General features: G+C 53.1%; 2 protein-coding genes across 2 annotated transcripts; one reads left to right on the forward strand and one right to left on the reverse strand.

Moving 5' to 3' along the window:
• Positions 1–1,740: 1,740 nt before the first annotated feature.
• Positions 1,741–5,422, reverse strand: LOC121337733 (class II histocompatibility antigen, B-L beta chain-like). Its single transcript, XM_041408002.1, has 5 exons — positions 5,323–5,422; positions 4,734–5,003; positions 3,863–4,138; positions 3,211–3,264; positions 1,741–1,832 (listed from the first exon to the last, which is right to left on the reverse strand). The coding sequence occupies exons 1-5, from the start codon at positions 5,405–5,407 to the stop codon at positions 1,741–1,743; spliced, it is 777 nt and encodes a 258-aa protein (XP_041263936.1). The 5' UTR covers positions 5,408–5,422.
• A 20,505-nt stretch (positions 5,423–25,927) lies between these two features.
• Positions 25,928–26,590, forward strand: LOC121337734 (gastrula zinc finger protein XlCGF49.1-like). Its single transcript, XM_041408003.1, has one exon. The coding sequence runs from the start codon at positions 25,928–25,930 to the stop codon at positions 26,588–26,590; it is 663 nt and encodes a 220-aa protein (XP_041263937.1).
• The last annotated feature ends 390 nt before the right edge of the window (positions 26,591–26,980 follow it).

Below are 26,980 nucleotides of genomic sequence, written 5' to 3' on the forward strand. Positions count from 1 at the left end.
AGACGCCTCTACCCTGCCTGAGGTGGCAAAGGGCCCCGTGGTGGCCGACTGCCTACGGCAGCAGTGCAATACCGTCACCAAAGATATCTTGCGTTCCCTGCCGACCGGGGCCAGCTTGGCCGACATGATCAAACATGTTGTAAGAGAAGAACAGCTGACACCCATTCAAGCGGCCGTCCGCACCCTAACCAGCGCAATGGCGTGCTTTAAATGTGGTCAGGCAGGCCACGTCGCAGCGAGCTGTCCCCAGCCGGCACAGCATTCCCTGGCAGCACCCTTGCTCCAACGACACCCGAGAGGGATCTGCTGGAGCTGCGGGAAGAGAAGCCACTTCGCTAGGGACTGTAGATCCCGGCCCCGGGGAAACGGGAAAGGGAGGGGGCGCGCGGGCCATACTCAGCCTCCTCCCGCTGCGAGTGCAAGACGGCCCATCGGTGCCAACCCCCAGTGGGGCAGGGCACCCTCGTACCCCGTGCCCCGCCAGGAGACAGTCGGTTTCGCACCCCCGCCAGCAGCACAATGGCAGAGTTGCGCAGCACCGCCAGCAGTACTTTCGCATCCTCACATGCCACACACATGTACCTATCCTACTGGTGCCCAGCCTCAAACCCAGGAAAAAACTACGGCAATCACCCGGGGTGGGGATATTGTGGGTACTGGGGCTGCGAAACCATTGTTACAGATGCCAGACCGTCAGGGCCTGGGTGGGAGCCACAAGAGCCCAACAAATTCTTACAGTTCACCTGGGCACCCGCCGGCTGTAAAACACCCGTCTTCCTCCAGGGAAGTTTCTATCGAAACCGTCTTAAAATTCCTAAATTTCGGAAATGCACAGACTACAACATGACGGTTTTGCAGCCAGATCACCCTAGTTGGGCCATAGGCAAAGCGTGGACAGTAGTCCTTCAAGGGTCGAAAGAGGGGGTGAACGTGTGAATCATCAGGCTCCAACCGTCGGCACCCCGAGCAGTCGGACCCAACAAAGTGATTAAAAACACGCAGAAAGGGAGAAACACGACCTACCCTAAAGCCTTGCCCACAAAGGTCACCGATATCCCGACCGGCCATGCGGAAACCTTTCAGATAGACTGCTCAGCCGGGTCAGACTCGGACCCAATCCTTCGCATGCTAGAAGCTACCTTTCTATCCCTGAACGAATCCAACCCGAACCTAACCGATTCCTGCTGGCTTTGTTACGATGTCAAACCCCCCTTTTACGAAGGAGTCACATTAAATACCCCCTTCAGTTACTCCACAGCTGACGGCCCTCACCAGTGCAGGTGGGACACCCCCCAAAAAGGAATCACCCTGAGTCAAGTCCAGAAAGGCAACATTTGCACCAAAGTTGTCAAGCACGACAGAAAGAACAATAAGCGGGTAGTCCCATCCACATCTGGGATGTGGGTTTGCCAGCGATCTGGAGTAAGTCCCTGTGTGTTCCTTGCCAAATTCAATGACTCTAACGACTTCTGTGTCCAAGTTCTGATTGTTCCTAGGGTCCTGTACCACTCAGACGAAGAGGTGTACCACCTTTTTGAGGAACCCAGCCTCAAAAGAGAAATAATGACAGGTATAACTATCGCAATGCTGCTCGGCCTAGGAGCAGCCGGAACGGCCACAGGTGTCTCAGCCCTAGCGATCCAACACCAAGGGCTGTCCCAGCTGCAGATGACCATCGATGAGGGCCTGCAGAGGATCGAGAAATCCATTTCCTGCCTAGAGAAGTCAGTCTCCTCACTCTCAGAAGTGGTCCTGCAGAACAGGCGAGGACTGGACCTCCTGTTCATGCAACAAGGAAGCCTGTGTGCCGTCTTGAAAGAGGAATGCTGCTTCTACACAGACCACACCGGAGTCGTCAGAGACTCCATGGCAGAACTCCGAAACAGACCGGCTCAGAGACAGAAAGACAGGGAAGCCCAGCAGGGTTGGTTCGAGTCCTGGTTCAATCGATCATCATGGCTACCCACCCTAATTTCTACCCTAATAGGTCCATTGGCAATGCTACTTTTACCTATTACCTTCGGACCATGCCTGCTGAACAAGCTAGTTTCATTCGTTCAGACCCGCCTAGAATGGGCCAACATCCTGTTCATAGGCCGGCAACAAATGCTGTGAATTCAACCGGGAACACTGCCAGTCACAAGATTTTCTAAATTTGCCTGCCTGGCAAAAACTTACTCAGGTTTACCAAACCCCTTTCCCTTGTCAAATTACAACCTTATACCTCATTTCAGTGCCTATGTCTATGACTACCTCATTCATTTGTGAAAAAGGGTGGGGGGAGATTTGGTAGATAGGGACAGGCGAACGGAAGGTCACGCAATGTGACGGAAAGCAGCAGGATTTCCTTTTCCCTCAATCCCCTGAGATAAGCGATCACCCTAGGAATGTAACTAGGAATGTAACCCCCCTAACTGTAGTAACTTTCCACTCCTTACTAACCATAGATGGCACTGCAGACCCCCTTCTGACCTAGTGAAGCCCCCTAGACTATATAACCCTACGAGATGAGACAATACACGCCTTTGACCGCCCAGCACATTGGTGTCAGCATTGTGTCTTTGGCTCGAGTGACCCTGGTGAGTCTGGGTCGCCGTGCTGCTTGTCGAAACCAGGTCGCCTTGCCTTATAGCAGAAGGCAACAAGGACCTACGCTGGGTGATCCACAGTGAGCCCCGCTGGGCAGAGACCTGGTGACCCCTGTTCCTGGTAATCCATGTCGGGCAGTGTGCTGGGTTTGTGTGATCAGTGTTGGAAACAGGGGTGCTCCAGGGGTGGCTTCTGTGAGGAGCTTCCAGAAGCTTCCCCCATGTCTTCCAGAAGCTTCCAACAGTGGCTCCTGTTCTGATCCACTCCTGAAGGTGAAGATAACCAAGGTTCTGGTTCATGGATGCCCTGGCACAGATTAAAGTAAAACAACAGTGACTGATCTGTGTTTATCAATATATCTCTGTTGGGTTTATTTTAGAACAATTTCTTTGCCATGTAAAGCAGGTTTGGAACCCTTTTTGTTACCATCTCTCATTAAAATAACACTTAGGAAAATTTATAAAGGAAAAGAAATAAGTATAAAAGTAGAAAGATGCACAGTCACCAGCCCTGGATCCAGCAACAAAAGTTTTGGTTTTGATTATTACAATGTCCTTGTCCTTGGTTTAAGTGAGGGTCCCAGGATGGACCCCTTGGGGGTTGGGAAAGCCCCAGAAACACCAAATCCCCCGACCCCCGTCAGCATCTTGCTGTGGGCACTGTCCGGTGGCATCTCTGGGGGTTCCGCAGGGCTTAGGACCCCCAAACCTCTCACAGACACCCCAAGCCCCTCCAAGCACCCTCATACCCCTCCAGCCCATCCAAGACCATGAGACCTCTTTCCTATCCCCATCCAACCTCCCTAGTACCACCAAAATCCATTTCCCATCCCTCCAGGACCCCAAACCCCCTCCCAGTTGACACCATCTCCCAATGATCTCCCAAACCTTTTCCCAGTCCCTTCCCAGTCCCACCAGGACTCACCAAGATCACTGCCAGTAGATTGAAGCACACTCAACTCCCATCCCAGCCCCACTTTTACATCCTCAACCTGCTTCCAGCCCCTCCAGCTCCGTCAGACTCCCTTCCAGTTACATCCAGCACCACCAGGATGTTCCCTTTCAGAATCCATCAGGAAACCCTTAACTGCATACCAGTCTTCCCAGCATCCTCCAAAACTCTTCTCTGCCCTCCCAGGCCATCCAAACCCTTTTCCTAGTTACCCCCTGCCTCCCTCAAACTGCCTCCCAGTTACTCCCAGCTACCACCAGTTCCCCTCCCAGACCCCCCAGTCCCACTCCCCCTTTCCCGGCGCTGTGGGGGCCGGCCGTACCCCAGTTCTGGCTCAGGGGGTGCTCCAGGCTGACGTGCTCCACCAGGCAGGTGTAGGTGACTCCGCGCCGGGGGGGCGCTTCCAGCAGCACCAGGAGCTGGTGGGTCCAGTCCCCGTTGGGCAAAATGTCGGTGACCAACACAGAGAGCTCCTGCTGGCCCTGGAACCACCTCACCTGGATCTCGGCAGGGTAGAAATCCATCACGGAGCAGAGCAGGCGACCGGGACTGGGCTGGGAGCTCAAGGGCACCAGCGAGATGGACACGGTGGGGGGCACTGGGGGAGAGCGGGGACACACTGGAATAAGATGCGCGTGACATGGGAGACGCGGAGAAGGACTCGGGTAACATTGACAGGGATTGGGAAGGGACTGGGAGGGGGTTGGAGAATGCTGGGAGGGCACTGGGAGAGAGAATGGAAGTCCGAGAGTGGACAGAGAAGGACTGGGAATGGAATGGGAATGGACTGAGAGGGACTGGAAATGAAGTGCCTGGCACTGGGAGGGATTTCTGTGGCACTGGGAGGATCTGGGGCGGCTCTGGGAGGAACTGGGAATGACGCGCGCGGCACTGGGAGTGAAGTGCCCGGGACACTTGGCTGCGGATCTGCCTGGCAACCGATGAGTCATCAGAGACACGCGCTCTGATTGGCTGAGAGGCGTCAGCAGCGCGCTAGGCTGATATGGACACGACGAGGGGCACTGGGAGAGACTGGGATGGACTGGGAGAGACAAGGAGAGCTCCGGGACATTGCGGGGTGGGCAAAAGGCCACAGGGAAGGGCACAGAAAGGGCTGACATGTCTGGGGTTATTCCCAGGGAGGTTTTGAGGGGCTCCAGGTTCACGAGGGGACACGCTCTCCCCGCGCTCACCTCGGCGCCCCACGAGGAACGGGGTGGACAACTCGTAGTTGTGCCGGCAGTGCCTGTCCACCGCAGCCCGTCTGTGCTCCATCCATTCCAGGTCGCTGTTCCAGTGCCTGGCAACCTCCTCCCCATATGGGGTGTCCCCCACAAAGTGCCCCACATCGCTGTCGAAGTGCACGTACTGCTCCCGGTTGTAGATGAACCTCTTCACGAACCTCACCCGCTCGGTGCCGTTAAAGAAGTGACATTCGGTCTTAACCATCTCCTGGAACACTCCTATGTGTGCAGGACACAGGTCAGAGGGTGCCTCACCAGCAGCCCCCAGCACCCCACAGCAAACCAAGAGCTCAGAGGCAACTCCGGATCCCCAGTCTGCACCCCTTGTGCCCCACGTGCAACCCCTTGTAGGCCCTTTCTTCCCGCGGCCCCTCTTCCTCTTTTCCACCCTTCTCCGTATTTTCCTCCCCCTTTTCCATAACTCCTTAGCCGCCAGCACCACCCCCCACATCAATTTGAGGGTCCCACCTCCCCCTTTTCCCTCCACACCCCACCGTTCCCACCCTCCTAACACTTCCCTTCCCACCCCCCCGCTCACCCGAGAGCTCCGCGCCCCCAGCCCGGGGGGCTCCCAGCAGCAGCAGTGCCACCAGTGCGGCCCCAGTTGCCGCCCCCCGCCCCATGGCCAGCGCCGGGCAGGGTCTGATACCTCCCCCCTCCCCAAATTCCCCTCGCGGAAGAGTCCAGGGGCGAAGGTGGAGCACAGGTGGAGTCCAGGTGAGGAGCTCTGGGCGCTGTGGGTCTGCCTGGCAACTGGAGAGTCATCAGCGCCGAGCGCTCTGATTGGCTCTCTAAATGGCTGAGGAGAGGCCCAGGAGCTGGAAGAAGAATCGGGAGAGATCCCGCCTGGAGCACCGGCAAAAAATCAGACTGAGTCGTTAAAACTGAAGATCGAGGACAAAGACTCCCTGAATAGTTAAAGTTAGAAAGTTGTATGTTTATTACACCGGTGGGCAGCACGCGCAGGGTTGTCCCCAAAATGTGTGACCACACTGCACAAGGTTCTTTGCCTTCTGTTTATTTCCCAAAATAATACACATGCACAACCCCAGCACCTCCCATCCCCGCTTTGTATTAAAATGAAGCTATTAGTCCTTCACACATGTGCAACTCTTCTCTTGAATTGGGTTGGTGGTCTCCAATTGGGTCAGCGGTCCTAGGGATGAAGTCAGGAATGTCTTTGTCAGGTGTCTGTGACCCTCTGGTATGATCCGAGGCCCCCTGCTTCATGATGGATTAACACAGCACTGGGCGTTGTTCTACTGGTTTCAATATGTTCCTATAATGGTTCACTTGCTCCACTTCCTTCTACCAATGAGGTCATAATATAACAATTAGCTTTAGCTTAAGCATCATTAACCTATCATTGGTGTATCTAATTTCAATATAAATTGGTTCTGACCCTCAGCTAAAATCTTAACCCTTTAAAATCATGATTCAAGGTCACGTGTTGGGGGGAGAGGGCGCAGGAGACAGAGACTACTCACCTTCAAGTTCATGTGGCAACAGGCAACACTCATTCCCAAGCCCCCCTTACACAGTGCATTTGAAAGATCCGGTCTGGATACTCTCGTTGGTTTGAACTCCACGCCCCTTCCACTTCAGGTCCTGGCCACTGAGACGGCTGCAGTCTTGGGAGATATTTAACTGGACAAGACCCTTTTCAATCACGGTAACATTAAGCAACAAAGCACAACAAGTTCACTGGCAAGATTCACTCTACTGCCTATAGGACAGATAAGGCACAACAACACCAAAAAAAAAAAAAAAAAAAAAAAAAAAAAAAAAAAAAAAAAAAAAACCAGGCAACAAAAAAAAAAAAAACAACAACAAAACCAAACAAAATCCAGGCAACCAAAACAGAAATTAACTGAGAAAAACCTAGGGGATGATGGTTGTGTTGTGTTTAGGTGCATGGGATAAAAGACAGTGCAGGCAAGGATTAAAAGGAACTTGGCCTAAAACACTAACACTAAGCAGCACTTGAACTTCTACCATAATTTGGAACTTAACTTTCACCTTAGGCCTAGCAATTCAACAGAGGAATAACACTTAACAGTATTTAACCTAACTTAGAGCTATAACTTCCACATTCTACTCAGCAATTTGACAGAAAAACAACACTTAGCAACACTTAGCTTATAACTTACGTTTACAACCTAGCAAAGGAACAACATTTGTTTACCACACACTTCATGTCCATTGGACCCCTGTGGCTCCAGGCATGGTTTCAGTTTTTGGTACACTTCATTTCCCACGGCAGGTGTGCTCGTATCTGCTGCTCCAGCCTCCTGCTACAAGGTTCCTGATACAGGGCATTTCACCACCTGAAGGAGCACTGGGACAGGCTGCACCTCATGAGTCTGCAGCAGGGAGCCCCTTCTCTCTCTCCCCCGTCTCCATCTCCTTCAGTCCCCAACCTCCCTGTCCCTCCCTGGGGGGCTGGCAGTGGGGGTGACCCCACCCAGCAGCCAGTGCTGTGGGGGCCGTGGGGCAGAGGAGGGTGGGAATGGGGCATCCAGGGTGGTCCCTTGAGCCCCCAACCTGCTCTGGCATGCTGGGGTCTGCTGGGGAGTGAGGGGAGGCACCCCCTCACCTGTCTCCTTTCCCACACAGGTGTGTTCCATTTTTGGGGAAAAGCCCACTGTCACTTCCTCGATGGCAACAACTGGGTGAAGTTTGTGGACAAGGAACATCCACAACTGGGAGTAATTTGGGCTCAGGACATACCCCACAATTTTGAGGTGGGATTGAGTGGTTTGGAGGTGGAGCTGAGCCATTTTCAGTGGGATGGAGTCGTTTTGAGGCACCATCCATTCCTCTCTGCTTTTGGGGAGCAGAGCTGTGAGGGACTGAAATGTCCCGGGATCATGGCTCGAACCTCTGGCAAAAGCAGAGGGGGCTTGGCTGGCCGTGGGCATGGGAAGTGCCCAGGGGCAGAGGGGTGAACACCCAGCCCCAGACGGGATGAGCTGGGCTGGGAGCCAGGGAAGGGAAGAGGCCAGTCAGAAGCAGATGCTGCCAGGTGGGACAGGGCTTTGCAGCAGGGCAATGCCCTCCCTTACACAACTGCCTCAGCTCTGGAAACTCCCCTGGGAAGGCCCAGGACATTCACACAGAGGGCTGGAGGTTTTCATCCCTCCACACGGGCCATACCTGGCTCAACTGCGCTGCTGGGAGAGGCAGGACCACATCTCAGAAGGGGCCATAAACCATCAGAGCCGCCCAAAGTGCCCCAGGATCCACAGTGTGACATCAGACAGCGTAAAACTCCCCCCAGAGGAGGTACCTGGCCATTCACCCAAACCTGAATCCATACTGACCCACAGAATTTGGTGTTTCTGGGGCTTTCCCAACCCCCAAGGGGTCCATCCTGGGACCCTCACTTAAACCAAGGACAAGGACATTGTAATAATCAAAACCAAAACTTTTGTTGCTGGATCCAGGGCTGGTGACTGTGTATCTTTATGCTCTGATGCTTGCTTTCTTTTCCCTTACACAATTTCTCTTGTGTTGCTTTAATGCCCCCCTCATTTCCAAAACCTGGCCACCAAAACCCAATACGCTGTATGTAAACATGGATCACCCAGAATGGGAGTCACCAGGTCTCTGGTGGGTCACTCTGATGGGTGATAAAGCTGGACAAGGGGACAAAGCCCTTCCCACGCTCGGGGCACTCACAGAGCTTCTCTTATCCGTGGGTCCATTTCTGTGAGGCCAAGGCAGAGCTGTAGGAGAAGCTCTTCCCACACTCAGGACACTCGTAGGGCTTCTACCCAGTGCAGATGTGCTGGTGCACAACAAGGTGGGAGTTGCGTTTGTAGCTCTTCCCGCAGTTGGCACAGTGAATGGGCCTCTCCCTTGTGTGTTTTCAACCCGGGGGTCGGGGCAGGGAAACCGCTGGCAGCACCTTTGGGACACGGCTGAGGGCTGGGGGTCTCCTCTCCTGACTACATTTTCTCTCCCCAGTTCAAATCATCCCCTCCCATTCACATTTTCTCCCCACAGTCAAAGTTTCCTCACCTGAATTAAACTTCTCCACAATCAAGCCCTGATCTCCCCCCCTGCCCCTGGCAACTCCTGGCAGGACCCAGCCAGGATCTTCTGGAAACAGCAGAAGAAAGGGTTTAAAAATTCATTATTATTTCCATTTATTTTCTTGGTTTCTGGGAGATTTTCCTGTGGCAGCTCCAGATGATGGCTGAGGGGTCCTCTCAAGCTCCATCCCCTTTCCAGTCCCTTTTCTAGCTCTTTTCCTCAGCTGACCCAAACCTGCCGATTTTGGGGAGTGGGAGGGGTCACTCTGCTCGGGAATCTCGGAGGTGCCCCCAGGGAGCCCCTGAGGCCCCAGCGCAGTTCCCTCCAGCCCCTTGGAGCATTTGGAATCTCCAACTCTCAGCCAGCACTGTCCGTGGGATTCAATCCCCCCTGCAGGGTTTTCCCCCAGACCAGCTTTATTTCCAGAGGGTTTTGTGCTTTCCCTTCGAGCCAGGGCCTGATGGCACTGGAGCGGCCGTGAGTGCTGGGGCAGGAAGGGCTGTGGGATGGCACCTCCCCACAAACCTCCAGGAGGGGACAAGGGTTGGGGGGGACATAGTAAATAAATATGGGATTATAAAAAAAGAAAAAAAATGCAGACTATATATGATACCTAAAATGAAATGAAATGAAATAAAAATATGGGAAAAAAAGTGACGGCAGAGCTTTTTCTGTTGGGACTTTGGGTTTCTTATCCCAGTTGTGAGCTGGGTCTGAGCCAGAAACCAGTGGCTGGGAGAGACATTGCTGCTGAAGGGCCTCATATTGCCAAAACTAAAGTGTCGAGTACCAAGTAATACCTTGAGGTTACAGAAGTCCCAGCACCCACGTTGGACTCCCTCATCAGAAGCTGAAAGCGGAGCTCCCCTTGCGACTCTGCTTTGTAACAATGAATGTAAAAATTCAACACAACCCCCGGTTCCCTCCCTCCTCTGCCCAGCGGTGCAGGGAGAAGGGATGGGAGTTACAGTCAGTTTGTGCCACTGCTTCCCCCTCAGGGACAGGAATCCTTGCCCTGCTCCAGGGCGTGGGATCTGTCCGTGGGGTTGGTCCCTGCCCTGTCCAGCGGGTCCCTCCCCACCCGTGTGGTCACTCCCGGGCTCGGCCCTGAGCCCCGCCAGCGGCAGCGCCGGTTTGTGCCAGGCCATCAGATCCGTACTGTCCAAAAGACCCCATTTTCCCATGCCTCTACCTGGCTAGAGGCAGGGCCTCTCTAGCCCTGGTTATCATTCCCTCCCTCAACATACATCCTACAGGTTCCTTCAAGGGATCTGACACATCATCTTCCCTTCTGTTGTACCAGCAGCTCGGTCATGGGAGGCTGAGGCTACCTTCACTTTAGCCGAACTCCCTCGGTTAGTGTTTTCGTCTTTGAGCTGACATCCCTGCTGCCAGGAGATAAGTGGGTTTGCCATCCCACCTTTTCATGTCTTCCCCATGGTCACAAAGGAAGAACCTCAGCTCAGCTCATTGGGTGTACCCCCTCTGTCTAGCTGGGGGACATTGGACTTTGATGCCAGGGCCTGTGACTTGCACTGGCGCCACGTGGGAACTGTTCTTTCTCACCTCTTCTCTCACCTCCCTAATTTCCTCTTTAAACTCCTCTTTGGTAATTAACCAAAGCAGAGACATGAGTGTGCATCAGGACATTGACCATACTCTCATAATACCTGAGCCTGTTGGCTACAGAACCCACTGTCTCTCAGCTGTCCTCAGCATTCACCATTGCAATGAAGACGTTGTATTAGGATGGCCCCAGATTGCCACGTTCCACAACATTTGCCTTGTGCACCTGACATTGTCATGATGGTGCTGTTGGCCCCTTCCAGAGAGTTCCTCTAGTACTGCCACTTCCTTCCTCAATGGTCTTCCAATGGTCTTAGGACAGCAATCCTGCATTCTGTCTCTGTGAACAACCTCTTTCTTACACTCGTTAAAAGCCACTCACAGAGGGAGGGAAAGGGGCCATGCCTCCCTCAAGAACACCTGACCAATACCCATGTCCTGGGTCAAGGACCCCAAATTCCTTGCTTTGCCACCATTCAGTTGCACTCCTGGACCCGTAAGGACCTAAACCCAGAGTAACTAGGTCGAATAAGCCTCACAGCCCTGCTGTACAATGTCTTTTTACAGATTACAGAGACTGTGGTCTGACAGGGACTCAGTTGATGATTTCAACTTTTGGCCCCCTTGCTGGTTGTGAGGGCCCTGGTTCCTCATAATCGTTAATGGGGCACACTGTTAATGATGTCTTTTACTTCCCCCTCTGCATAGGGGAACAGCTGCTTGCTGTGACTGCCCATGTGGTTCAGCTGGAACCTGGACAGTTGTAACATCCATGGGTTCCAGTGCTGCACCATCAGACTCTCCCTCTTTGAGGCAGGGAGAGGGTTACCCACCAGCTGGAGAAGTACATTCCCTCAGCAGCTGTTGTATGTTCTCCATTAACCCCACCCAATCTGGGTGGTTTATTTATGAGGTGGGCTGTTGGGCAGCGTCAGGCTGTGTGGCAGCATCCCTAGTCACTAGGGTAGAGTGACTACATGTTAGAGTGGTAACCCAAGGCAGTCTCACCTTATCTCTAAATGCTAAATAGAATATCAGCAACACCAGCCACTGTATGATATGGTTGGCATCTAGAGAATATTTGACCCTTTGGAAAGCTCTTGGGATAGGGCCAAAGAAATGTTGGTTGGAAAGACAGGTGCCTATAAAGGAAGGCGGGAACCTCTCTTGGAATGGAAAATATGACCCCCTCCCCTCTGAATTATTATAAACCTGAAATTAAGGGGCTTTCAGGCAAAGATATGAAAAAAGAAATAACAGTTCTGTACTAGCATATATGTGTATCATAAGGCAAACAAACAACAACAACGGCAGCACCAACAAACAGAAGCACAAACCCAGTCCCAGGCGCCTCTCGCCGCAGGCTCCTTCCCCGCTGGTGCAGTTACGGTCACAGCCGGCAGGGGCGCTGGTGGCTCCCCGCCGGGCAGGGCGGGTGCGATGATTCCTCCGCGGCTGCAGGGGGCGCTGCGGCGGGTGCGGCCATGATGGGTGGGTTGGCAGGAGAGACGGAAAAGAGATTTCCTTGGCAAACGCACTGGGGCAGCTGATCCCAGTGCCCCTCCAGGCGGCGAAATGGGCTGCAGCAGGAACCTTGGAACAGCAGCCGGAAGGGCAGATGCCTGCACACCTGGAAGTGGGGGAAAAAAAGATAGCAGAAACTCTGGGGCCCTGCCCAAAGCCGCAGGGTGTCTGGATGTGGGGTAACAGTGTACCAAGAAGCCCTGAAGCAGCGGCAGAGAAGAGTGGGGCTGAGCGGGAAATTGCTCCCCTGGGTAGCTCATCTGAGATGGCCGGTCCCTGGGTCAGGCTGTGCAAAGGGGGCAGACCCTGGCAGGGGACTGGGGGCTCCTGGTCCCAGCTCCTGGCATGGTACACACTGGCTTTGGGCTCCCAAGCAGCACAGAACCAGAGAAGGAAGCCAGCAAGTGCAGCCACAGTGCCGAAGGAAAATAAACAAAAAGAAACAGGCAAAACCCACAAGCAACAGTATCTCTGGTCAGAGGCAGGACACAACATGGCCATTGAGCAGATTGGCCGCTCTCACAGGAAATCCTGGGCTGGCTCTCACCCATCCCTACACTCCCAGAGCTGGGGGAGGTGAGGGGGGACCAACGACCACCACAGAAACAAAAAGCCCCAAAAACGATATGGAATTAAAAAAACCATCCCCAAGACAATGCCTGTGGGCCAGAGAGAATTAGTATTGTGGAATCATTCAGGTTAGAAAAGATGTCCAAGACCAATCAGTGTTCCCTGATGCCACCAGAAGAAATAATTGAAAAGGAAAGGTGAGTTTTATGGGGCTGAAAGTCAGTCTGCTCTTCCCAATGAGCTGCTGAAGTCCATTGGCATCCCAATGGATGTTCCTGTCTGTGTTCATCCAGGTACCTGTAGGGAGCCAAGATGTGGAACCCACCAGCCAGGTGTCTCTCCAACATTGCTTACCAGGACCATAAATCACCAAGGCTCTGCCCAACGGGGGCCACTGTGCATCATCCAACGTGGATCCTCCCATGGGGGATGGAGCTGGAGCAGTGCACGAAGCTCTTCCCACACTTGGGGCACATGCAGGGCTTTCCTTTACAGGCACCCCGTGTGTGCCTGGTTAAGGCTGAGCTTATGGAGAAGGTCTTCCCGCAATCAGGACACTGGTAGAGCCTCTCCCCTGTGGATGTGCTGGCGTACCCCCAGGTGGGAGCTCTGGCTACAGCCCTTTGCACACTCCCCACACTGGTAGGGGCAGTCTCCTGTGTGGATGTTCTGGTGCTGGATCAGGTGAGAGTTGCAACTGAAGCTCTTCCCACATTCCAAGCACTCGCAGGGCTTTGACCCTGTGTGGATCCCTGGTGGTTGATCAGGACAGAGAGCTTCCTGAACCTCTTCCCACACTCCTCTCACTCATAGGGCTTCCACCCAGTGTGGCTCCTGCAGTGATTGATGAGGTCTGGGCTCCATCCAAAACTCTTCCCGTGATATATCTTCTCCATTTCCTTTCCAGACTGGGAGAATGTAAACACAGCTGCAGTCTTTCAGTCTGGGGTGTGAGCATTTAGCACCAGACTCTGCCAGGCACGGAGCCACAGGGACAGTGGAGGGACATTTACCTGCCCATCACAGCCTCAGCTGGGCAAGTACAGCCCATGCTGAAAACAGCCACTGGCAATGATTTCTGATTAATCTTGTCTGCCTCGCAGGAATGGGTTTGAAAAGAAAAACCTCTCAATTTGCTGAGGCAAAGAAGAAGAAAGGTAGCATTGAATAAAATAAAAAGCAAGGCCTCTTGGGACAATGGTTGTCTTTAAAAAGCCAAAGCCAAAGCCAACAATATTCTCTATTGATTGAAAAACTAGCTTTTAATTTCTCTGTTTTTCCTATCTGTTTTCTTCTGGAAAGCTGTGGTAGTGGAGTTTGGGGTTTGGGTTTTTTTGGGTTTTTTTTTTGGGTTTTTTTTTTTTTTTGGTTGTTGTTGTTGTTGTTGTTGTTGTTGTTTTGGGGTTTTTTGGGTTGTTTTGTTTGTTTGTTTGTTTGTTTGTTTTTGTTGTTGTTGTTGTTTGGTTGGTTTGGTTTTGGTTTGTGGGGGTGTTTTTTGGGGTTTTTTTTGTTTGGTTTTTTGGGGGGGTTTGGGGTTGTTTGTTTTTGTTTTTGTTTTTTGTTTTTGTTTTTGGTTTTTTTGGTTTTTTGGTTTTTTGCGTTTTTTTAAGCAGAGATGCTGAAATACTTCTAGTTAAAGAAAATAAATAGGAAATTTTCCCCTTCCCATAATCAAATTGTGTGGTTTGTCAACAGAAGGATTGAGACTCTAAGTCCAGCAAGCCTGTGCCATTCCAAAGTGCTTTCTTTTGAAAGGACAGCTGTCTTTTCCTTTGTGGATAAGAACAAATCAAAGCTATCCTGGAAACAGAAACTGTCCCTCCTTTATTCCCTTCTTACAGGAATACAAATGTGTTTAGTTCTGGTGAATGCTTTCCACGTTGAGGGCAGCCCATCTCCAGACCAAATTCCTCTCTTTCAAGATTCCTCTCCCACAGACACAGAGCTTGAGCTGACAGAGAAAAATGGGACCTCACAAGAGAAGCAAAGTCTTCTAAGGAGAACAGAATTGTTCAGGTTGGAAAAGAGCTGTGAGCTCATCAAGTCCAACTGCCAACCCAGCACTGCCAAGGCCACCACAGCCACGTCCCCGAGTGCCACATCTTCAGGTGCTTGAAATGCCTTCATGGATGTGACTCACCCTCTGCCCTGCCAGCCTGTTCCGGTGCTTGACCACACTTTCAGGGAAAAAACTGTTCCTCTGTCCAACCTAGACCTTCTCTGGCACAGCTTGCGGCCATTTCCTCTCATCCCATCGCTTTTCTGGGGGGGAAGAGACCAATTCCCCCTTGCTCCAGGCCCTTCAGGGAGTTGTGCCCTGCTGGCTCCTGCTCAGCTGCGGTCACCCAGCACCCCCAGGGCCCTTTCCAGCCCCGGTGCCCGGGCGCTGGGCTCTGCAGGGGCTGCTGTGACCTCAGCGCAGGACCCGACACTGGCCCTGGGGACATCCCACGGCCAGCCTCAGCCCATCTCTCCAGGCTGTTCCGATCCCCCTGCAGAGCCTTGCTGCCCTCCAGCACAGCAACACCACGCACTGAAGCCAAGACTCCAACTGCACCACACTATTTTTTTTTTCCATTGAATTCCTTGATTAGAGCAACAATCACCCACAAACCTCCCTGACTGCTCAGGCCCTGGCTGTGCTGCCCTGACCCAACCTTCAGGGAAAGAAAGGATCAGGTTCCAGCCCTGTTCTCAGCAGTTTTACTCCTGGTGAGATGACAGCAGGAGGGTTTTGTTGTCTTTGCCTTGGGAATTGTAGATCATGGCTGCTGTTGCCCCTCTTCTGGCTGCCACCTGAATTTTATCAGTACAACTGCAATTGCCTCTTTCAATCAGAGCTACCCACAGGGCTTTCATGATGGGGAACTCAGTATTTTTGTCACAGGACTCATGCTTAGCAGATTTTTAAATGCTCCCAAGTGCCTGAGCACTAAGCTGAGGACAATTAAACCACACAGGCCACATTCACAGCACTCACATTCAGAGCCTTGTTGCTGGGACTGTTGAATCAATTTACAGAGGCCATCACAGAAATTGCTTCTGGGGTGTCAAATAAAATGAAAAAATCCACCGGGAGAAGGAAAAAACCAGAACTTACTGACCACTTCATTGCTTCTTCTGAGCAGCAGAAAATGGAGATGACACCAAGCTGGGTGTGAGTGTGGATCTGTTGGGGGGTAGGAGGCTCTGCAGAGGAACCTGGACAGGCTGGATTCCCAGGGATGAATCCAACAAGGTGAGGTTTAACAACTCCAAGTGCCAGGTCCTGCACTTTGGCCACAACCTCTGCAGTGCTACAGGCTGGGGACAGAGTGGCTGGACAGCAGGCAGGCAGAAAGGGACCTGGGGGCACTGATGGACAGCAGGCTGGACATGAGCCAGCAGTGTGCCCAGCTGGCCAAGAAGGCCAATGGCTCCTGGCCTGGATCAGGAATGGTGTGGCCAGCAGGAGCAGGGCAGGGATTCTTCCCCTGTGCTGGGCACTGCTTGGGCAGCACCTCGAGTGCTGTGTCCAGTTCTGGGCCCCCAATTTAGGAAGGATCTTGAGATGCTGGAACATGTCCAGAGAAGAGCAGCAAGGCTGGTGAGGGGTCTAGAACATCTGTGAGGAGCAGCTGAGGCAGCTGGGGGTGTTTATCCTGGAGAAGAGGAGGCTCAGGGGAGACCTCATCATTGCCTGCAAGTCCCTGGCAGGAGGGGTTAGGCTCTGCTCCCAGGGAACAGTGACAGCACAGGAGACACCGCCTGGAGCTGCACTGGGGAGGTTTAGGCTGGACATTAGGAAGTTCTTCATAGAAAGTGTGACTGGGAATTGGGATGGGCTGCCCAGGGATGTGGCAGAGCCACTGTCCCTGGAGCTGTTTAAAACTGGATGTGGCACCTAGTGCCATGGTCAGGGTGACGGTGGTGTTGGGTCAGAGGCTGGACTTGATCTCAAAGGTCTTTTCCAAGCTGGTTAATTCTGTGATCCGGTCCTGCGTGTCCCCAGCTTTAGGGCAAACCCCCCTCCAATTCCTATAAACACTCCCAAATCCTCCCCAGCCCTAATTTTTCCCCCCAAATAACAGTAAAATCATTGAGTTTAGAGGTCTTTGTTCAATTTCTTTATTTTTACGACAATTTCATGTTTTTGTAGGGGATAAAAATGGATGAAATAAAATCAAGCTCAAAAAAAAGGAGTTACTTGTCAGCATCATAAGAGCATCTGTAGGGTTGGGTTCAGTGCAGGGAAGAGCCCTTGTTGGAGGGGTTTCCATCCCAAATCTTGTTCTTTGTCCAAATCCATCACCATTTGGCTGTGGAAGACATCTGTGGGCCATAGAGAATCAGAATAATGGAACCACTGAGGCTGGAAAGGACTTCATAGACCATCCAACATTGCTTGATGCCACAGGAAAAAAGGATTGGACGGAAGAGCTGAGACTTTTAGGGTTGAAAGTCAACAAATCCACTCTTCCCAATGAATTCCTGATGTCATTCTGAGTCCCAATGGATGTTCCTGCCCCTGCCTCCACTCAGGTGCCCAGAGGGAACAGGAGGATGTGGAGACCACCAGCCACGTATCTTCTCAAAATAGTTCACCCAGAATACAGGTCAGCAGGGCTCTGCCCAACTGGGGTCACTGGGGATCATCCAGTGCAGATCCTCCCATGGGGGATGGAGTTGGAGCAGCACAGAGCTCTGATAGAAGCCCTTCCCACATCCGGGACACTCGTAGGGCCTCTCCCCGGTGTACCAGTGGGTGGTGAGGGTGGAGTTGTGCTTGAAGCCCTTCCTGCAGTCGGAGCAGCAGAAGGGCCTCTCCTCTGTGCGTGTTTGCTGATGCAGGAGGAGATTTGACCTGGTCCGAACCCCTTCCCACACTTGGGACACTCGTAGGGCCATTCCTCACTGTGGGTCTTCTTGTGGCTGATCAGGCTGGATCTATGGCAGCTCTTCCCACACTTGAAGCATTTGTAGGGTCGTTCTCCCAAGAGGATCTTCTGGTGCTGGACTATGACTGAGCTCAGGCTGAAGCTCTTCCCACATTCCAAACACTTGTAGGGCCATTCCCACATGTGCTGGCGCATGTGGGGGATGAGCTGGGAGCTGCAGTTGAAGCTCTTCCCACATCCCAAGCACTTGCAGGGCCATTTCCCCATGTGTACTTGGTAGTGGATGAAGAGGTGGGAGGTGTGGCTGAAGCTCTTCCCACATTCCAAGCAGATGTAGGGCTTCTCCCCAGCATGAAGCTGCTCATGGACCACCAGAGTGGATTTCTGGATGAAGCAATGAGGGGTCTTTGCTCCTCAGAGCACCCTGGGCTGGGTTTGGAACCCCTCCTTGTGGGGATTCCTTTGGCATTTCCTCCCCGTTGGATTCCCGCCCCTTGGAGCTGCTCAAAACGGCCTCTTCCATGAGGCTCTGCTGTGGGGATTTGTCCTCTCTGGTCTCTGTCTGCAGCTCAGTGCTCAGGGGAAGAAGGACAAGGAGAAGATGGGAGGAGGAGGAGGGAAAAGGAAAAGGCAGAAGGAGAAGAAGGAACAAGAAGAAAAAAGGGAGAAAGAAGATGAAGGAAAAGGGAGGAAGGAAGTGGCGGGAGGAAGGGAGGAAGGCAGGAAGGCAGGAAGGAAGGAAGGGAAGATGGGATTTGCCTCCATGCCAAGAGGGAAGGGGAAGGAGATCCCCACAGTCCATCCCTGGCAGGATGGTGTTGGCAGCAGGGCTGTCTGCAGCCAGAGGCCATGCTGGGCTGGGAGACGGAGCAGAAGAGAAAGGGAAAGGGGCAGTGACTTCCTCCTCACCTGCCTGGCTGTCGTGCATCATCTTCCTCACTACCATGAGGAAGGATCCTCCTCCTCTGTTTGGCCAAGCCTTGGGAAAAAAGAAGTCTGGTTTTGAGGGAAAAACAAGGGATGAGCACATTGGCCTGAGGGTTCCTCCTGCCTGAGTCCATCTCTAGAAGCCACCAAGTATCTTGTATCCAAGAAAAACCGCCAAAACACCAAGACTCAGAGGAAAAAACCCTCCCTGGGGTTTCCCCTTGTGGATGCTTCAAGTCCTGCATATATTGGAGATCCTTCCTCTGCAGGGTCTCCATCTGCTCCAGGCTTCCCAGGAATTCCTGGGATTCCCCCCACGTCGGGGTTCTGGGAGTCCCCCTTCTCTGGGCTGCTGAGGGTGCCATGGGTCCCCCTCTCTGGGGTTGCACTAAGGGATGCTGAGAGTTTTGGGGTCCCAGGGGTCCCTCCTACCCTGACTGTCTGCTCAGGAGTCTCAGGGTCCTCTCTCTCTGGGGTCCCCACTTTGGTGTCCCCCACTCTAGGCTCATCCTTTCTCTGGGCTGCCCCTTCCCCAGGCTCCCCTCACTCCCGGCTGTCGGGGTCTCCCCTCTCCAGGCCCCCATTTCAGGCTCAGGGACTCCCGGGGCTCCCCCCTTTTCGCTTTCCCCCTCTCAAAGCTGCTCCCCTTCCCCTCGCCGGTAGCGGGCGATCGCCACGTGGCTCCGGGGAACTCCATGCCCACCCACCCGGCAGCCGCACCGGGAAACTCCAAAAAAAAACCACCTCCCAGGAACCCCGCAGGATCCACCCAAAAGGGATTTCCGGTCAGCTTCAGACTCCTGCGAGACCCAAACATTGCTCCGCGCGCCCCGTCCCGAAAAAAAAGAAACAGAAACCGCCAAAGAAACTTCGGGTGAGCTCCAAATATCCCTCCCTCCTTCAAAAAAATCCTGCCGGGACGGCCCAAGGGATTCGGGGCGAGGTCTCGGTGCCCGGTCCCCTGGGGACTCTCGGGGCGATGCTCCCGGCGGGAAGGGGCCGCGGAGCCGGGGAGCGACGGACGCACGTGCAGCCTCCTCCGGCCGCTCCTCTTCCTGCCCCTGCTCCTCCCCTACCCCTCCTCTTCCTCCCGCTCCTCCTCCTCCTCCTCCTCCTCCTCCATCTCCATCTCCATCTCCATCCTCCGGCTGCAGGTGAGGGGCTCTAGGGTGAGCGCAGCGGGGACGGCACCCGGTGGAGAGGGGCGGGATAGGGGGAGGTGGGACAGGGGGAAAGGGGTTCTCGATGAGGGGCTCACAGTTAGCCCCAGGACCCCCAAATCCCCTCCCTGTCCTGCCAGCCCCTCCCGGAGTTGTGGGGGCCGGGCCGTGCCCCAGTGCTGGCTCAGGGGGTGCTCCAGGCTGACGTGCTCCACCTGGCAGCTGCAGGTGACCCCGCACTGGGGGCAGTTTCCAGCAGCACCAGGAGCTGGTGGCTCCAGTCCCCACTGGGAACCACATCGGTGGCCACCACAGAGAGCTCCTGCTGGCCCTGGAACCACCTCAGCTGGATGTGGGCAGGGTAGAAATGCATCACGGAGCAGAGCAGGCAGCCGGGGCTGGGCTGGGAGCTCGAGGGCACCAGCGAGATGGACACGGTGGGATGGGCAGAGGGCTTGGGGATCCCCCCAGTGCAAATCTGCGCCCTTGCACCACCTCCAAAGCCGCAAGGAAGCTCCAGGGAACGAGTGCTGCAGGACAGAGAACCACCCTTCTTCCATCCCAACTGCACCTTTCCCTCCCCTCTCGCCCCCTTTCTCGTTCCCCAAATCTAAAGACCCCTTCCAACACAATCTGGATTTCCCAGCCCCGTGCCCCAGTCTTTGGGGATCCCAACCCCTTCTTTCCCTCCATTCTTTTACCCCTTGTGTACCATCCCACCAATCCCCAACTCCCTCCCCTGCTTGGTTTTGGGGGATCCAGGCCCCTCCTGCTCAGTCTGGGGGTCACATTCCCACTTTCCCTCAATTCAGGCAGCTCCTGGCATCTTTTTCTCTGGGAAGAATCCCTGAGTTTTGGGACTTTTGGGGTGTACTTTAAGAGTGTGACTGGTAAAAAGATGAGGGTTGCTGTAGCACATAAGAGGAGAATCAGCATTTTGCTCTTAAACATTGTTTAACCCATGGTCTGCCAGGGAACCATGAAACCGTGTCCCATTCCCATCCTTTCCACTTTTGGACTGGTACATGAGCTGCTTTCTTATTTCCTTTGTTATCTGTTTCTCGACTTTTCCATTGCCATCTATTTGCAAACAGCACTTTGAGTCATTGAATTTTCCACAACCTCCTCCTTTTTCTGCTAACAGATAATCTGATCCCATGCCATGGTGAAATGTTGTGTTCCTCATTTCAGTGGATTGGTCAGCAGGAATGTCAGGAGCTGGATCTGTCTGGTTGGTTATTATTTCAAGGACAGCTTGTAATCTAATGATGCCATTGAAGTGATGAATGGGTTCTGTGGCTCCTGATATGAATTGGTTAGGGTTTCTGGGGGCTGGTCCATGGTGTTGTAGGATTTGTTGTGCTGGCTATTCATCTTTTTCCCCATTTTTGGGCGCTCCCTCAGGAGCCAGGGCTGCATCAATAGGCTGCTTTTCTCTAATTTAAACATCAAATACTTGGATTCCCAAGTGACTTTGCTGAACTTGTGGTAGCAAGAACACCCCAGTGTTCTAATATATCCTATAGGGCATAGACAGTGACAGCTCATGTTGGAGTGGGCTCAGGGATGATTCCCCCCCATTTATTTTAGTGAAGTTTTCCCAGCATTTTCCATTTGCTGTTTCCCTTTGCAGCTGAACCCATTTCTGTTGCAGTCAGATATCCTCAGCATGGACTCTGCCTTGAGCTGTGCAAATTCCATCAGTGCAAGCAGGCAGAGCTTGGGGTGAGGGGCAGAGGCAATCAGCCCAATTCCTCCCCCGCAGTGTTAGTTAATTTACATTTCTAAAGCTGCTTTCCTGGTTGCATGGAATGAAGCTTCTCTTCCAGAGCCATCCTGTGTCCCCCCCTAAAAGCTACTTTTTTTTTTTTTTTAAACAATGCAGTATTAACTTTTTACCCTTTTAAGGGTCACCTTTAAAGCTCTTCTATTTTTTCAAAATGAAGCCTAAAGTTGAATGTCGAAGAACTCATACCAAAATTTTGCCATCACAACAGCCATACAGACACATACACAAACAAATCCAACGCCATAAAGATTTTTTTCTACTTCTCCTACGACTAAAAACTGATTCTCACACCCCTGGCCCAACACCCCAAATCTAACTGGCAATATACAGGTAGGATTATTAAGAAAAAACATTATAATCGTGTAATCTTCTAATCGAAACTGCAAGAAGAACCAAAATTCTTCAACAATATTTCTAGTGTTAGAGAATCAATGCATTAATTGATTCTGGTCAGGATGTGCAACAGAAATTATTTCATATACACACATAGGCCGGGGGTGCAGAGAAAATCATTCCATGACATGTGGGTTTTACTAGATTTATGCTTAACTTTTTACCGTCCAGAACCCATTGAAATTGTTTATTGTTCATTGCTTCCAAGTTGCCGAGTTCTTATTTAGCATTTGGTTTCCTGTTGGACCCGGATTTCTTTGCCTCTGCTGTTCATTAGGTGCACACTCCTGGATTTCCTTCTGAGCCTTTTCCAGAGCAGGTGTCTCCAGCTCTGCCGGGGGCAGTGTCTGGGGGAGCTGTTGGTTGCTGTTTGCTGCTGGGCCTTGATGTTTTGTTGCTGGTCCTTATCTCTGTGGGTATCTTTTGGGCTGTTCCCAGTCTGTTGAGATGTTAAACTCTGTTGAGTGGTGAAACATCCCTTAAAAGAAACCTTTAAAATTTCTTTCCCCAAGGCAAAGTCAAACCAAGCCGGAGTAGAGAATTAAGCTTTAAAAGAAATAAGCTTGGTGTATATTCCATCAGTGCAATCGCCGATGTCCTGGCTGGGTGTTGGGAGCAGCAAAGTGCCAAGGTGGGTGTGTTTCATCAATCTCTGCCAGCCTGGGTCTGGAGCTGTGTCCCTTGCATGCAGTGTTGGGTTTCTTGCCAGCCCCTCTCCAGGCTGTTCAAACAGGAGGCTGGGTTAAACCTTCCCTGTCCTCAGTTCTAAATCCTCCTATGCCATTGAACAAGTTTCCTACTGTAACAACCAAGCACTGCTCCTCCATTTAGAGGCTCTTTTGGTTGTCGAAGCTTTAACTTGATGCCAGACTTGAACAATAAGAGATGCTCCTGCTGTCATCAGTTTTTGGGCCTCAGTTCCCATGAGAGCTGTGTCTGCACAATTCTGCAGACAACGAGGCCACTCTGGCCAGTGGGTTAAACATTTCAGCAGAAGAATTCCTTTGGCAAGACCCCGTTTAATATCCACACATAATCCAAATTTTTTTTCCCTGTCTCGAAGACCCACGGCAGGAGCCTCAGTTAATCTTCATTTTAACACCTGAAAATTCTGTCTTTCCTACTCGTGTCCATCCATCCAGTTTGTTGACTGGCAGGATAGGAGTGTTGTAGGGAGAGTTCCCTGGCTCCAAAAGCCCTGCCTTTAACAGGGACTCAGTACCAGGCTGTGAGCCCTTCCTTCCCTCCCTTGGAATAGGGTGTTGCTTTTAGACACCACTTGTCCTGGTTGCTTGAAAGTAATTTGGAGAGGCTCCATATCTAATTGACTGTATTTTCCTGGGGCTGCCCACACTTCTGGGTTCACTTTAGCACAGGCCTTGCCACTCATCTGACACAAAGGTACAGCATTAGGCTCTGTTTTACCTTTTAGAATATAAGTCTGTATTTCCACATTAGCCATCGAATCCCTTCCCAGTAAATGATAATCACAGTTAGGTGGAAGTAGGAACCCATGCATTTGAAATCTGTTTCCCACATCCACTCATAGTGGTTGAAGAAAACACACCTGCTCATTTTTCCCACTTACCCTCTGAATGATCAAACAACTTTTTCACCATTTTCCCCCTGCTTACATCTGAGATTCAGAGTGGATGGAGAGGCCCCTGTGTCCATCAGGAGAGGCCTCCTCTGGATGCAGAGGCACCCTGAGTGTTCTCAAGGGCTCCAGTGTGGTGGGTCCCTGGTGTGCTGGGAGCTGTGACCCCGCCTGGCAATCCATGTCCATCAAGGGGTGCACTTGCGCCTGCTGCGGGTGCTGCTGTGTGTGCTTGCAGTGCCCCTGTGCCCTGCAGCTGGAAGGCTGATTCCTTGCCAGGGGCTGTTTGGGTGGGCTCTCCCCTGCCCAGGAGGGCAGTGCCTGTGCCAGGTGCTTGTGGCCGAGCGCGTCCCCTGGGTGCTGGGGCCCCCTTGGGCCCTGGGCTTTCATCCTCTGACAGCTGCCGAGCTTTCTGCAGAATCATTCGTTTCTCCAGTGTCCCAAACCAAATCCTTAAAAGAAAATCTCCGTCTTTCCATGTATATTCTGCATTTCCCAGATGTTCTTTGTGCTCCTCCTCCTTGTGCTCAGGGTTCCCTCCCCAGCCGTACCCCAGAGCCGGTCCCTGTCCTGCCGCAGTGTCCAAAGGCGGCCCCCCCGGCGGGCAGGGCCGGCAGCTCCACGGGGCCGGGCAGCGGCCGGGGCGTCCCGCAGCCTCCTGGGGGCCGGGGGCCACTGCCGGCCCTGCCCGGGGCTGGTGGGGTCAGGCAGCGCCCGGCGCTGAGCCCCGGCTGCCCCACAGCCCCGGCCCGGCCCCGCAGCTCCCCACAGGCCCCCAGCCCGTGCTCCCGGTGCCGCAGCTCTGCGCCCGCTGCTGCCGCTGCCCAGCACAGAGAAACCCCCTGACATCCTGACCTTCTTTTCCTCCCCTGGGAACCAGGAATTCAAAGTATCACCTGGCAAATTTTGAGGCTAAGACCCTGCTGAAAAGCATCCCAGTCCTGAGTATTTTCCTCTTCCTCCTCTTTTCCATCATCCTTTTCTTCCCACACAGATTCCTCCTGCTGCTTCTTACCTTAACCATATTGCTGCACTCTCCCCTTCCCCCAGTCCCTTCCCAGCACACCAACCCCATCCATCCCCTGTTCTCTAAATCCCTTCTCGACTTCTGTGTCCCCGTGCATGTCCATGTCCTTAATTACCTCTAGGAGAATATGCAAACTCGACATTCTCCCCAGCATTCTCCCCTTTTGTATAAAACAGGATATTCACGGGTCTGTTCAATCTTTTTCTTCACAAAGTTCAGAAATTTAGCAGGACCTTGGCTGAGCAGCAGTTCCTGTTGATTAATGACATTTTCTGAAACTGATGGTTTCTCCTGTCACTTTCTTATCTACAAGTCCCTTGCTCTATCTCAAAGGAGATTCACACCATTTTTTTGTACAGGCATTTTCATCTTATTCAACAAGAAGGGAAAGGGGGGGAGAAGCCATAAAAGGGCGTTCAGAACACCAAAATTGCGAGGGAGAGGGGAAGGTCACCCCCCAAACTGAGCCAGAGGGAAGCTGGGATTTAGAGGGATGATGGAAAAGGGATAGGAGAGGTGGATAACAGGAGGGGGGACAGCAGGAAAGGGGTTCCCATGGAAGTCACTTTGTGTCCCCATCATTCAATCCCTGGAGCAATTCCCCAGGGCTGTGGGAAGGGATGGAGCTGCACTGGGGGGTTCCCCAAACCCCTTGTCCATCCTTGGGGAGCTCCTTGGGGCGCTTTCCCCCACCCAGCACCCGGTGATGCTTCAGCTGTGGGGCAGAGGGGGGTGGGAAAGGGGGATTTGGGGTGGGCACAGTAAGAGAGGAGAAGGAAGAGCAGGAAGAGGAGCAGAAGGAGAAGCACAAGTTTCCATCCTGCTGGTGACCAGGGAGGGGGAGCTCACCCCACATGTATCAGGGAGTCCTCCAGACGAGTTCTACTCGGGGAAGTGTTTGGAGTTTGCAGATTCCAGAATCAAGACCCAAATGTCTTTGTGGTCCCTGGTAGGATTTGGGTTTTTGGGGCATTATTTGGATGTTGCAGGACCCCAAAGCTGAGTCTCAGATTCCCCTTTGGGGGATATTTAGGGGTCTTCATGGCAATCACCAGGGGAGGTGGGGGGAGGACATCAGTCTTGGGGACCTCTCCAGAAGAGCAGTGGAGTGGAACCTCAAGACCCCTGGAGTGGGAAAAGTTGAGAGGAGAGGGGTGATTCGAGTTGGGTGAAATCCAGCAGCCTGAAGAGTGGAAGGAAGGGCCTGGAGCTGGGGGACCCCTGGGATCCATGGAATCCTGGAGCAGAGAATCAGGGTAGAACAGACCCCTGGGACCCTCAAAATCCCCTGGGTCATCTGTAAGCAAGACCCCAGAGGGGGAACCCCAGGAGCCACAGGACTCCCCGCAGCTCAAGGAAAAGAAACCACCAAACCCCAGATTGGAGAGACAAGAGGGGCTGATATCCTGTGGGGGTTATTTTGGGAGCTGAATTATGGTGCTTCAGGATGTGCAACAGAAATTATTTCATATACACACATAGCCCGGGGGTGAAGAGAAAATCATTCCATGACGTGTGGGTTTTACTAGATTTTTACTAGATTCCAAATTTTTTTTTAACTCAGAACCCCTGGAGACTTCCAGAAATGTCCTCTGCAGGAGGAACCTGCAGCCCAAGGCTCTCACCCCTTGTTTTTTCCCCAAACCAGGATTTGTCATTCCCAAGCCTTGGGCTGATGGAGAAGGAAAAGCCCCAGAGATCCCCCACGAGGAGGGGCTGCAAACCCAGCCCAGGGAGCTGCGGGGAGCAAAGAGCCCCCCTGAGCCAGGAAGGCGGCCGGAGATCCAGGCAGAGCTCGGAGCTGGTGGAGAAGCCTCATGGCAGGGAGAAGCCCCACAAGTGCTTGGAATGTGGGAAGGGTTTCAAGTACAGCTCCCATCTGAGGGAGCACCAGGTGATCCACACAGGGGAAAAGCCCTACAAGTGTGGGGAATGCGGGAAGGGCTTCAGCAAGAGCTACAACCTCATCAGCCACAGCAAGATCCACACTGGGGAGCGACCCCACACCTGCTTGGAATGTGGGAAGAGCTTTGGGCGGAGCTCCAGCCTGAGGGAGCACCAGATGCTGCACACCGGGGAGAGGCCCTTCGAGTGTCCCCAGTGTGGGAAGAGGTTTCTGAGGTCATCCCGTCTCCTCCTGCATCAGCGCATTCACACACAGGAGAGGCCTTTCTGCTGCCCCGACTGCGGGAAGGGCTTCAAGCACAACTCCACCCTCCTGAGCTGGCGCCTCCACAGTGGGGAGAGGCCCTACGAGTGCCCCGAGTGCAGGAAGGGCTTGGTGCGCTGCTCCAGCTCCACCCCACGTGCAGGATCCATGCTGGATGATCCCCAGTGACCCCCGTTGGGCAAATCCCTGGTGATCCCTGTTCTGGGTGACCTCCAGTGGGTGGGGGAAGGTGTTGGAGAGATTTCTTCTCCTTGTGCTGCTGTGATTTGGTTGGTAATAAATTCACTCCCTGCGCCCAGGCTGGGTCTGTTGTGCCCTTGCTGGTGCTCATGGTGGGATCTCTCCCGTTCCTTCTCAGCTCCTGGGCCATTCCTTGTGTTTCCTCTCCCTGTGCAGCTGCAGAGGGCAGGGACAGAGCAGTTTTGGTGTCCATTCACATCCAGGCAAGACCAGCCCAGCCCCGGGAGTTCTGAGGGGCTTGTGGGGCTCCCCCCTGCTGGAGGAGGGTGTCCCCCCTTGCTGCAGCCCCAGCCCTCAGGCAGCGCTCAGCCAAGCAGA

Source organism: Onychostruthus taczanowskii, unplaced genomic scaffold, assembly GCF_017590055.1.
Source record: "Onychostruthus taczanowskii isolate IOZ18803 unplaced genomic scaffold, ASM1759005v1 scaffold284, whole genome shotgun sequence".
In the NCBI taxonomy this organism is placed as follows: Eukaryota; Metazoa; Chordata; class Aves; order Passeriformes; family Passeridae; genus Onychostruthus; species Onychostruthus taczanowskii.